The sequence below is a fragment of the Symsagittifera roscoffensis genome, chromosome 2 (genome assembly GCF_963678635.1).
Source record: "Symsagittifera roscoffensis chromosome 2, txSymRosc1.1, whole genome shotgun sequence".
Lineage (NCBI taxonomy): Eukaryota > Metazoa > Xenacoelomorpha > Acoela > Convolutidae > Symsagittifera > Symsagittifera roscoffensis.
The window spans coordinates 77855598-77868125 of record NC_087063.1 but is presented as its reverse complement, the minus strand read 5'-3'; the positions used below and the strand labels follow the sequence as shown (position 1 = coordinate 77868125).

The following is a 12528-nucleotide window of genomic DNA, read 5'->3' as shown; positions in this document are numbered from 1 at the left end:
TCCCCCATTTGTACGATCAGAATCTTGAAAACTTTTGTTTATTTCTAATTTTTGCCTGGTACGAATTATCGACTCGTTAGAATCGTCGCCGCTTTCTCAAAAAAGTGCGAATAGCCTCATGACCTAAATTAGGCCCTGTAGTCACCATTTGGACCACAGGAAGCTCAGTTTTCTCTCATTGAATGTAAAAATGAGCCAGTAATTTTTTTTTCAAAAGAAACCATTTCTATTTTAAAAAGTAAAAAAAACATGTCTTTCATTTTACCCAGAAACAGAGTCTATGAATAGCTCTTTGTTTCGATTAGCTCTCATGACCGAAGCCGAACTCTCGCTCGTGTTTTTGGGCCCTTGCTTAACAACTGAAAAATGACCAAAAATGGGCATCAAAGTTATAACATTAAAGTCCCATTCATCTACTGCTCTGCAAAGTTTGAAAAAGCGTACAGAAATTTGAGGAGAATATTTTAGTTGCCGGTAAAACCATAGTTTTCAAATATTAAGAAAACGCTCTTACTTGGGTCCCTTACTCTTTCCTAGTTGCCTTATATACTCACATGCGACCATCTACTTTTCCGCATTTTTTCGATTTTTTTGTTGAATTTATAGCTTTGGTCTGATCATCTTTCATCATTTGCTTATGGTGATATATATAATATAATCATTATTTTCTTGAAAAAAAACAGCAGCTGTTTTATGTTGTTTTTTTTTAGATGATGATTTTATCATTAAGGAGACCATTTCAAAAGCGTTTCAGAAGACTATTTCGTGGTACCGGTGGAAGTCGATGAGCAGCTATTTCTATCTTCACTAGTGGTTCCTTGTCTTCATTCTTGTTTATAAGATGCTGATATTTTTTTTTCAGATACGTAAATTGATTTGCTTGACTTGATTAATTGATTTTTTTTGGCGACAACTGCTGTTTAATTGTGCTGTGATGCACATGTATCTCAAGGCTTTAAGAGCGTGGTCTCTCACTGCTTCTGGGCTGCCTGTTCTGCTGGGAAATGTCTTGGCGTACAGGGACATGTCAGTTCAACCGGCGGTAGGTTGTAAAACAAAGAGAAACAAGTGGCGAAATGATGACTATGAACTATTGGTTTTGAAATGATTGTACAAGCAAATTTTTTGCAGTTAACAACTGCATAAATACGATGAAAGCGACACTTGAATCTTTCTCCTATTAGCCTGGCTATGGAGGAGCTTCCCGCCGATAACCGCCAGGCGTATCCTTAAACAGTTCTTTTATCGGGACGGCAAGCTCGCATCTAGGATCAGCTCCATTGCAATATTAAACTATCTCAGCCTTTTGTTTCGAATTGTCGCCAGTGGTAGGGGGCTCGATGATTATCTGACAGTATTTAATTAGGGGCTACTACTTTTCAAAAATGCAAAAAAAAACAATTATTTAAAATTGTACTGTACCAGTTCGTTTTTAAATCATAAGTTAATTTTTTTTTTTAAAGTTTTCTGAGCAAAAATCTTGATTCCTTCAAGATTTTTTTCCAGATTGGGTATCAAGAAAAAGTGTGCAAAGAAGGGATGATAATGATGATGATGATGTGTCCTTTTCTAGGGAACAGATGACAGCAGTCGACCAAGTGTGTTGATTCTGGTGCTCACTCTAATCTGTGTCTCCTTTGTGCACATGGCCGGAAATCTGATCAACACCTACTACGACTACAAGTACGGAGTGGATCAGCACAAACAGGCGGATGACAGGACTCTAGTGGACCACTTTCTCCAACCATCTGAAGTGTCCACGCTCTGTCTCCTCTTCTATTCAATCAGGTTAGGGGGGGGGGGTGGTATTTGACAAATACGATAATATCAGTTTTAGCTGAAGTAGTGTAATTGACCTAAAAAACTAAAATGCTCATTTTGACGACAAAAATCCATTTTTCACTTTTTTCAGCTCTTGGAAAACGGTATTAAGTTTTAATTCACCTAAAAAGCACTGTTTTTGACCGATTTGACAATAATCATAAAAGAGTTAAATTTTTCTCATGAAGGTATTTTTTTCACTGATTTCAATATCATATACTGTGAAGAAGAAGAAGAAGAAGAAGAAGAAGAATTTATTTCTTCAGACAATTAAATGCAAAAATACAGAAAATGAAGAAACACATTTTTAATAGTCATCATTGAATTTATCTGACATTTTGTATAACATATGTGAAGAGGATAGACCAAGGGCATAATAATTGCCCGTTTGACGTCTACCCTGGTAGTAGTAAGACACGAAAAGTATAATAACTAGAAATAAAAAGTATTTGAATGATAAAAATGAAAATTTTTCAATTTGTTTTTTTTCCACTTCTTTCGAAAACATTTTTTTTCGAGAATTTATTTAGAGGATCCGGATCATGATTGCAGCTTAGCTTAGTAAGCATCAGTTAAAACTAAGGATCGTAATAAAAATTTGATTTTTTTTTCACTTTTGGAAATTTCAGTTTTTTTTTCAAAAAATGCGATTATCTCGAAAACTACAAGGATTTGGAGCTTCATATTTTCAGCATGGATTTGCAGCCCATAATTGAAGTCTGATACAGGTTAACCAAAGGGTTAAATTTTTGGTAAATAAAATTATGGTACTATTGATTAGACATTCTGTGATTATTTATCGAAAATAAAATTTGTTAACTTATTATTTCCTAAAATGTATAAATACTTTAATTTGTGAGCTACCGTAAGCACATGGCTTGCATTTAGAGACTGCGAATTAATTGGTATAATTCCGTTTTCCTGAAAAATATTAAAAAGTTTGGTTCCCCGTTTAGTTAAAGAGTGGTTTTCTATTTGGGATTTTGGCTTACATATTTTCAGTAAATTCTTTTCCGATCGTCTGGTTCTTTTAATAGAATTATCAAAAGTGAAAAGCGAGTTGAGATAATTTTCTGAATGCAGGTTCGATAGTGACCTTAATAGAAAATTGAAACACTCATAAATATACAATTCATGAACTGTAAGTAATTTGTGCTTTACAAATATATCTGACACGCTTTCGCAATTGTTTCGAAAAGAAATGAGTCGGATAATTTTTTTCTGTAATTCAAAAAGCGGAAGTAATGCATTGTAGCTTGTGCAAACGTACACTAAATTTCCATACTGAATGATAGACCTAATGTTTGATTCATAATACCTAAACATAACAGAGCTTGGCACGTAATGCCTTGTTTTAGCAATTATTCTACATTGTTTTCGTAATTTTTTTCTGAAAAAATCAATATGATTAGAAAATCCTAGTTTAAAATCAATGTTAATTCCTAAGTATTTCCAATATATTTCTGACGATAAGTTTTTGCCATCATGAAATATTAGTTCATTAGAAGCGCTTTTCCTAGTGAAATTTATTTGAACTGTTTTTTTTTCATGTTAAGTGAGAGCCTATTAGCGGCAAGCCATTCCGCAACTGCATTAAAGTGCAAATGCTCAGTTTTTCGAGTGATCGATCTATTGCTACTAAAGTGGTATCATCGGCAAACAAGTATACTACCGAGTTATTGACAACGTTTGGTAGATCATTGACATATAAAAGAAATAGAAGTGGACCTAAAATGGATCCTTGTGGTACACCGCTGTTCATTGTTCGAAAATTTGATCGCACACCAGATATCTCTACACTTTGTTTACGATTTGACAAATAGTTCACTATCCATTGTAGACATTTACCTACAAGACCATAATATGGCAATTTTTTAATTAAGATATCATGATTTAGGGTATCAAAGGCCTTCTTTAAATCAAGGAATATTGATGGAATGAATTTCTTATTTGAAAGGCGCAATTTTTCGGTAACCTCGGCGATGGCATCAATGGTGCTGTGTTTGATTCTGTATCCAAACTGTTTACAGTATATGAAGTTAAATAGCTCTAAATAATTATATATTCGGTTGAACATCACACGTTCGAAAATTTTACCTAACGTCAAAAGCAAAGCGATTGGCCTATAATTGTTTAAATCTAATTTGGATCCATCCTTGTGAAATGGCAGTATTTTTGCTTGGGATAACTCGGTGGGAAAGGTTGCTTGCTTAATGAAAGCATTGATCAGTATTGTTAAGCTTGGTATAATTGCATACGCACATGCTTTCAGAATATTATTACTAACATCATCTAGCCCTACGGAGGCTTTTGATTTTAAATCGGATAGAATTGAGGCGATTTCGTTTTTATTAACTGGTTTTAGGTATATTGATACAATTGGCTCCTTAATTCTTATTTCTACTTCAGGTGTTGATAACTGTTTCACCAATTTATCTGCAATTTGTCCAAAAAAGTTGTTGAAGTCGTTTCCAATTGTCTGTGGATCTGTATGCCTATCGCCACTTTCACTAATAAATCACTGACAGCTCTAACACTTCCATTCGATCCTTTTAACATATTTGAAAAATTATATATTTGTCTGGAGTCACCAATACATGTTTGAAATTTCTTCATATAAAAATTTTTCTTAGAGCTTCTGATTTCTGATCTAACTCTGTCATTTAATTCCTTATACCGCAGCCTAATCAAGTGATTATATTTACTTTGCACCAATAAATGATGCTGCTTATTTCTTTTAGTGATGAGGTTTTTAATTTTATTTGATATCCACGGAGGACACTTGGTGGTTTTATTAACTTTTTTGATCATTGGGGCAAATTGGTCCAAAACTTTAATAAGCGTTTTGTGAAACCTTGAAAAAGTTTTATTGACCTTTTCATTTTCGTTTATTGATAAATTGTTCATTTCATGCAGTAATACGAAGTTGAAATTTTGAACCTTCTCCGCACTCTTTAGAAAAGACGTATCTCCTACCAGGATTGCTTCATTATCATTATCTGAACTGTCTTTATTGAATTTCATTGTAACCGGATAATGATCTGCAAAATTGAACACACTCACAATTGAATCACTAACATTTGTAATAAAATGATCTAAACATGTTTCTGAATTTTCTTCAACCCTTGTGGGTGAAAAACTTAAAAGACTGAATCCATTTGATTCTATTGCATCGATGTATTTAGCTGTTGCTGAAATATGTTTCTTAATATCTATATTAATATCTCCACACACAATGACTTCACAATTTAAGTATTGCAAGCTCTCCAATACTTCATCCAGTTTTTCAATGAACTCCAATTTGTTATTCCCTGGTGGGTTGTATATCACCAAGAAAATTACTTTGTTTCCTCTTATTTTCAGTTCTAGCATAAGGCTTTCATCAATGGAACAATCCAAAACTTTAATTATTTTAACTTCTTTTAGTGATTGAAACAAGATTCTTCCTCCTCTTGTTGGCCTGGGCTTGGATACAACATTGTATCCACTTAACTTATATAGTTTTTCATCATCCTCTTTATCTAGCCATGTTTCAGTGACAGCTACTATATTAGGCGGTGACTCCAGACTATATACTAGCGCTTCTAATTCTTCGCTGTGTTTTTTTAACGATCTAGCATTTATAAGTAGAAAACTAATTGGCATTGTATCAATTTTAGCACATGCTTTTTTCAATTTTGGTTGTTAGTTAGTTACAAAGCATTGCTCTAGATCAGCTAATTGATACTTCAACTTCAACCCTCCCTCAAACAATCAGTTGATGGTCTGCACCCTTGAATCTCCAGCTAGTTTGTAGTTTTTTGTTCCCTCTCTTGTCCATACATTTTCAATTCTCGTATCTGTCTTCATCATATTAAAAAACTTCACTCTTGCCAGCGTTAGATCCGCAAATACTCGTACATTTTTCAGTTCATCGATGTCTTTGAGTTTTTTCTTATTTCTTAAAAGATCTATTCTTGAGCTCCTATTAGCGAATCGGCAATAATAGGTCTCGGTCCTTGTGATCGGGTGGGAAGGCGATGTGCGATTGAGATATTGCTTTTTTCCAGGTTACTGTCCATTTTACTTGCAATATCGATCACCTTTACTGTAGTGGCTTCACTTGATTCCCAATTTTGGCGATTGTCGTTTGTGGCGTTTTCTGGAATTCCCATTATCCGGACGTTTTCTCTTCTAATATATGTTTCAATCACTTCTGATTCGGACAAAGCTTTGAGGGTCATTTCTCGACTTTGCCACGCCATCTGTTTTTTCACTTCGTTTTTTACTTCCAGTTTTGCTTCTCCTATGGCTTTGTTGAGCATCTCCTCGAATGTCGTTTTCAAACTTTCTTTTATTTTTTGAACAATTTCGGGAATTATTGCTTTCATCTTTTCTTCAATGGTGTCTGAGATGGTCCTTGAAAAATCTCCTCCTTCAATAATAGAGTCGAGTGGACTTAGATCGATTTTTTGTCGCTTTTCTCCTTTTCTGACTGGTGTGAATGACGTCTGATCCTTGTATCTCAATACTGGAATTGTTTGCTCCTCGGTCGTTATTGTTTGATCCTCCGCGTTGCTCTCAGTCTGCGTCTCCACCACAATATTTGTCTACATTTCGCTCTCCTGCATTTGGATTTCCATCATCTATCGTCTCTGAAACTATTTAATAAGTTTATCACAACAATTAGGCTGTGGTCAAGTGTAAACGAATCATTCATTGACTAGTTAGTCCTATGACCGGATTTTTTTCACTAGCTATATTTCAAAACTTGAAGTTAAATTGAATTTCAGAGTTAAGCTCAAAATTGTTTAGAATCGTTGCGAAATCGGGGCAGAAAATGATGATGATACCGATAAAAATTATACTTGAAGGAAGAACCTCACCCATGTTCAACGTTTCTCTCCTTACTTTAGTTTGGTCTCCTTTCTGGCAGTGGCGCTTCTATCATCTCTACGTCTGGAGTACTCGGCCTTCCTCTTCTTTGTAGGCCTCAGTGGTTCCTTTCTCTACACTGGCGGTATGGGCTTCAAGTACTATGCCTTGGGTGATATCCTGGTGCTGGCTCTGTTCGGACCAATGGCAGTCACTTTCTCTTATATGTTGCAGACTGGAACATTTGCAATCAAAACTGCTCTTTTCGCCGCCCCTCTTGCCTTCGGAACCGAGGTCAGATTTGTGCTCAATAAAATTAAAAAAAATATGGTTCCTCTGATAACTATTGCCCAAAAATTTTTAATGGTATTTGTGAATCGATTTTTTTTGTGTAATGAAAACTGTTACACCGAGAATTATGAAATTTGAATGTGTTTTTTTTACGTCTCACGTCTCCATCCAATGAAAACAATTTGTTGATAAGGAAAAAAGTTATAATCTTGAGTATGTTTGAAAATATAGTAATAGCATAAGCATAGATATTGTTCTTCTGGAAGGAATAATATTTTTATATTTATTTTTCTAATGTCTATTTAGGCAATTTTGCACTGCAACAACACTCGTGATATAGAAACAGACAGACGTGCAGGCATCCGGACCATAGCCATAGTACTGGGCAGAGAGTGGTCATACGTCCTCTTCTGCTTCCTCCTCTTCACCCCATACATCATCCTGTCATGTCCCGCATGCAAAATATCCATGCTCATATTCCTGCCCTATGTTACCATTAATGAGGCGTTTGCGATTGAGTTGAAGTTCAGAACTCAACAGTTGGACAGACTTCCGGAGAGAATCAAAATGTTGACTTTGAAGTTTGGACTGCTTTATGTGTCTAGTATTCTGATATCGTTTTGGATTCATTGAATTAGTCGGCTGTCGAAGAAATGGATAATGGAAAAGCAGTTTGTTGTTGATTATCATCGGAAAATTGGCCAATCAAACTAGCTGAAAGCAAACCTCGAGCCAGGATGTGATATGTTGATGGTGAAAGTTGAAAGGTTATCTCAAAAAGAAACTGATCTGAACTTATAAAATTTTTACTGACTGGTATTTAAAAAGTTTACAAAAATTGTTGCCATACATTAAAGGAAATAATTAAACTCTTGGAAGGATGATCGAGTTGCTCTTTTACATTAAATTTTTCCCAAAGCCAAATTGAGCACCAATAAATGCTGCTTTTTGGCCGGAATAGATTTTTTTTCCTTTTGCAGGTTTTCTTCTAAAAACTAACTGAAAACTTAATCGTTCTAGTGTAGATTTAGTCTAATTTCAATTCTACTACTGAATTTTTGCCAAAAAGGTGTTTTTTGTGTTTGGAGAGTCCGGAAAGTTTTTATGGCCAGGCGATGAAAAGATGAATCAAATTCAAATAGATCATTGCTACGAGAAACATGAAAACGAAATTTCAGTTCTATTTGTTTTCAGATTGTGATGAGTGCTTCTACTAATCAGAATCTGCGTCTACACAGCGGATTTTTCCACCCCACTCTGAGAAAGTGGCAGAGTAGGCTAACGTCGCCCTCTCTAGACAGTCTCATCTATCCTCTCTTCGTCACTGACTCTGACACACCCTTAGTGGAGCAGATCGAATCCCTCCCTGGCCAAAAGAGGTACTCAGTGGATGTGCTGGTGGATCTCCTGAGACCATTGGTTGAGAAGGGATTGAAAAGTGTGATATTGTTCGGAGTCATCAACCGGTAAGAATAGTAAAAAAGACTTCAAGTTAATCAGCCAGAGAGAGGTGTATTCCGGAGGTAAAAATTTCGGTCCTCCAAGCAATGACTGTTTTTAAGATAGCTCATTTTGTAAATTGCACCTCACAAGCTATTTGAACCCGCAGTGATATGGATGCTGGGTATCATCTTTACCATTGCGTCACAAAGACACATTTTGAATCAGTGATACCTGGAAATTAAACGAGTCAATAATGATAACTGTTAAGTGCGGGGTTTACAGGCCAACGAATTTATCGAAAGTTCTTTTCGCAATTGAAATATGGAAGAGTGACTTCTATCAAAATATCGGTGGATATTCTACAACGCCATATCTCAAGCCGAAATTACTTTAGAATGGATGTAAATTACATCAGAATTACGTAAAAATTGCATAAAAACAGTAGGAATTCGTTGTTATGTTGCATAACAAAATTATTTTTCGACTTGTTGGAATGGTAATATTTTTTCCGCTTGTTGAATCTTCGGCTTTTATATGTCAAAATTTAAATAGATGAAAGAAGCATCGGAAGAGTTGTGTTTTCAACTGTAATCATATTTATGATATCTTCTTGCTGTGCGTTCAATTCAAATTGTCGCTGTTCCGACGAACCCCAAAGGGGTGGGGTGGAACTATTTCATAAGATTGGGTTTTCCAAGCAGTTTTGACAAGCTCAAAGACAGCTCGCAGGGGTCCACGTGTGATATCATATTAAAGCCTATTAAACCGTGACTCAAATTCTTAAAAAGTTTCTCTTAGTTTTAAGGAGTCGATGAACGTAGTTCAGACTCTTATATAGGTCGTATGATTTTTCTTTTTTGGAAAAGTTTTTAAAATGCTCTAATAACAAAGGAAGTGAATTCATACTTATTAATGCACATTTGAATGCCCTTTGGTATATATGGGCTTTTTGAGTTCAATTCAAATTCATTTTTATGAGGGTAGTCAAAATGCAGTCTCCAAGTATAAAAGCTGAACTGACGCAACAAAACGTGATCGATTTCTAGTTTCGAAAGTGGAATTCAATTTAGTTTTTTACTCAAGTTCCAGTTTTCTCAAATCGGGTTAATTTTATCAAAAAAGTGCCACTTATAAATTGCTTTCGAAATTCTAAGAGTTTTATTGGTTTTGTTTGAAACTTGAAAGTTGATTTTTTTCTAAATTCAAGACTTTTTTATGTCCGCGTTCATTGGCTCATTTCCAACTGTCTGTTGGCCATGTTCTCTCAATGTCGAAATAAATGTTCGAAAGTTTGACGAGAGTCTGAACTCCCAATTTAGTTCTACTAAGAATTTGACAACTCTCGGCTATTATAACTTCTCATACTCGCATTGTCTTAACTAAATCATTCGCACTTAGGAAAAATATTATCTTTATGGACATTTCAAAAAAGAATCAAGAGAATAAATAAAATTATCTTTATGCACATTTCAAAAAAAAATCAGGAGAATAAATAGCGGGAGCGCAGGCTGATAAAGAAGTGATAAGCTTATATTTAAGACGTGAAAATTTAGTTTTACTCCAGTGAAATTAGTTTTCGAAGAAATTTTGAGTGTCTTCTTGGTAGTACAAAGATTTAGAAATTCTCTCATCCCACCTCGAAAAAACGACACAATTTGAAAAAAGAAATTTTTTTTTTGTTTTTTTTTCTGCTGTGACCGGAGAATTCAGTGCAATTTGCATAGCAACTGGCTATTTTGAATTTAAAGGAATTTTAAGTTTAAGGTTTTTACAAAAGGCGTTGCTTCAGTTTGACAAAGACTGCAGATGCATTGAGTGCAGACAGTGATGAAAATCCAGTCGTCAAAGTGATCCCAATCCTCAGAAAATCGTTTCCAGATTTACTTATATGCTGCGACTTATGCCTATGTGCTTACACTTCCCACGGTCATTGTGGAATATTTTCAGAGGACCCAAATTCGAACGAAAGTTATATTGATAACCAGAAGTCCATAGATAGAATAACAGAAGTGGCTCTGAAGTATGCTCAGAGCGGGGCACACGTCGTGGCCCCTTCGGACATGATGGATGGCCGAGTCGGGGCCATAAAACAAAAGTTGATTGTTAATGGCCTCGGATCCAGGGTTGCAGTCATGGCTTACAGTGCCAAGTTTGCGTCCAGTTTTTACGGTCCATTCCGAGACGCAGCTAAAAGTGCGCCTTCGTTTGGCGACAGATCTACTTACCAGTTACCATGCACAAGCGCAGGGTTGGCTATGAGAGCGTTGAAACGGGATGTTGATGAAGGTGCCGACGTCATCATGATCAAACCAGGTATGCCTTATTTGGACATAGTCAGGAGTGCTCGGGATCGATTCCCGGACATGCCAGTTGCAGTGTATCAGGTGTCAGGAGAGTACGCGATGTTGATGCATGCAGTGAATAAAGGAACCTTTGACCTTGAAAAGGCAGTGATGGAGTCTCTTATTGCGTTTCACAGAGCTGGAGCCGACATAGTTATTTCATACTTCGTGCCATTTCTTTTGGATAAACTTTAGATTTGCTAAAGAAAGACAAAATGTTCCAAGATTTTAGTTTTATATTAGTTTCAGTTTTTCCTCATTTACTGCTGTTTTCAGTGTGTCAATAGTCTAAATGAATACACATGTTTAGTTTAATGCTATCAGAAGCTGATTTGTCTTTGCGAATCTATCCTGAAAATATGGCTGTATATTTTCCAGTTTTCGAGAAGACGTTATTTCTGGGAAATTAAATGGTATTCTCAAAACGTAGAAAAAATAATGAAAAGTTTTTTTTTATATAATTGTTATACTGCTACTGCATAATTCGTATTTCGCAGACGTAGTAGTGCAAAATTGGCGAGATTCAAACGACGCAGTCTTCAAATGGTGGCTTCGACTGCCTGGCTAGCCAGGTTGCAAATGGTGTCAAGAATCTCAGGTTGTAAGTTAAGATTTCTCATTAAATAACATTTTTAGAAAGATTTAGAAATCGAAATGTTTCAATTTGTCAATGTTTTCAAAAACGCCCATATAGGTGATGAGAGGTTTTGACAGTGCGTCTGAGATGTATCCGCCTTAAGCTAGCCTGAACATTTTGAAAAATTAGGAAAATGATTAAAGCATAGATTACTAATAAGATTATGTTTATAATATTTTTACACTCAAGGGTACACTCTTGGTATTAATTTTGTCCTTCGTCTATCCTCTCCTTAGTCATTGTGTTTGTGTTTATAATTGCTTGCTAATTTATAAAACATCAATTTGGAGAAGAAAATTAAATTATCCATTCATTCATATTAGGTCGTATGGTTTTTTCCGTGTAAGTTGATTTTTTTTGCTTTTGATTTTTTAAAATTCATTTCAAATTCGTTTGCCATGATATTTAGATTTATCTATTTTAGATTTGCGTGACTTTTTTGACCTGTCTGCTGGCTGTGCTCTGGGCGATTTCGTAAAATGTAAATGGGAAATGGCTTTCATTGAGGCAAGCTCTTCGTTTTACAAATGGAGATAAAGGAAGAATAATTACATCATGAGCTTCTTGGTTAATTATTTCTGCAATCCCCGTAGTTTTATTTCTGCAATTAGGGCTTTAAGGGGATATAGTTTGTTTCCTAACAAAGGGAATCAATTAGTTCCTCGCTTGCGTTGATTGATTATATGTCATTCTCAGTTTGGTTTCTACACATGAGTTTGTTGAAAATCAAATTCAGGAGATGTTTAATAAACTGGAGACCGTGAGCTTTGTTTTCTTTTCAAAACGCTGAGTTTGTTGTTAGTCTGATGCTGAAGTTAAAATTGTGTATCTGGTTAAGTCATCACCGGTATATGGTTAAAAAAGATTGGTTTTACTTATTTATTTTTTTTTTCGGTTGATAAGTTGATATTTTTATAGGACTGCTATAACAAAAAGCTTGTCACTGGAAAATTCTCCGAGTCAAAGAGCAATAACAGTGGGACAAATAAAGCTCTGCGCTTCATTGTCGGCAACGGCTTACGCGTGGTTCACCGGGAGTAAGTCAAGTATTTCTTTCGAGTTTTGAGAGTAAACGCTTTGCGCTTAGCCATAAATGGTAAATGGATATAGCGGTGCATAAAAACAAAGATTGCAAGAAAA

At 35.5% G+C, this 12528-nt stretch overlaps 3 protein-coding genes across 3 annotated transcripts in view; 2 read left to right on the top strand and 1 right to left on the bottom strand.

The window, feature by feature from the left end:
* Nucleotides 1–6506, bottom strand: part of LOC134840576 (nuclear RNA export factor 1-like) — a 175957-nt gene extending 169451 nt beyond the window's left edge. The window contains exon 1 of the mRNA XM_063856487.1: nucleotides 6464–6506. The gene's annotated coding sequence lies outside the window, so the exon portion shown is untranslated. The remainder of the gene's footprint in view (nucleotides 1–6463) is intronic.
* Nucleotides 714–7843, top strand: LOC134840578 (ubiA prenyltransferase domain-containing protein 1-like). The gene is made up of 4 exons (XM_063856489.1): nucleotides 714–1042; nucleotides 1574–1788; nucleotides 6717–6969; nucleotides 7273–7843. The coding sequence occupies exons 1-4, from the start codon at nucleotides 935–937 to the stop codon at nucleotides 7597–7599; spliced, it is 903 nt and encodes a 300-aa protein (XP_063712559.1). The 5' UTR covers nucleotides 714–934; the 3' UTR covers nucleotides 7600–7843.
* A 321-nt stretch (nucleotides 7844–8164) lies between these two features.
* LOC134839290 (delta-aminolevulinic acid dehydratase-like) lies at nucleotides 8165–11014 on the top strand. Its single transcript, XM_063854790.1, has 2 exons — nucleotides 8165–8432; nucleotides 10199–11014. The coding sequence occupies exons 1-2, from the start codon at nucleotides 8167–8169 to the stop codon at nucleotides 10944–10946; spliced, it is 1014 nt and encodes a 337-aa protein (XP_063710860.1). The 5' UTR covers nucleotides 8165–8166; the 3' UTR covers nucleotides 10947–11014.
* Nucleotides 11015–12528: the final 1514 nt, after the last annotated feature.

Excerpts from the sequence above, each read along its gene's own strand:
- LOC134840578 (XM_063856489.1), top strand. The coding sequence starts at position 935 with ATGCACATGTATCTCAAGGCTTTAAGAGCGTGGTCTCTCACTGCTTCT. Across the intron at positions 1,043-1,573 it reads ACATGTCAGTTCAACCGGCG|GGAACAGATGACAGCAGTCG; the intron begins GTAGGTTGTAAA and ends GTCCTTTTCTAG. Across the intron at positions 1,789-6,716 it reads CTCCTCTTCTATTCAATCAG|TTTGGTCTCCTTTCTGGCAG; the intron begins GTTAGGGGGGGG and ends TCCTTACTTTAG.
- LOC134839290 (XM_063854790.1), top strand. The coding sequence starts at position 8,167 with ATGAGTGCTTCTACTAATCAGAATCTGCGTCTACACAGCGGATTTTTC. Across the intron at positions 8,433-10,198 it reads TTGTTCGGAGTCATCAACCG|TTTGACAAAGACTGCAGATG; the intron begins GTAAGAATAGTA and ends GCGTTGCTTCAG.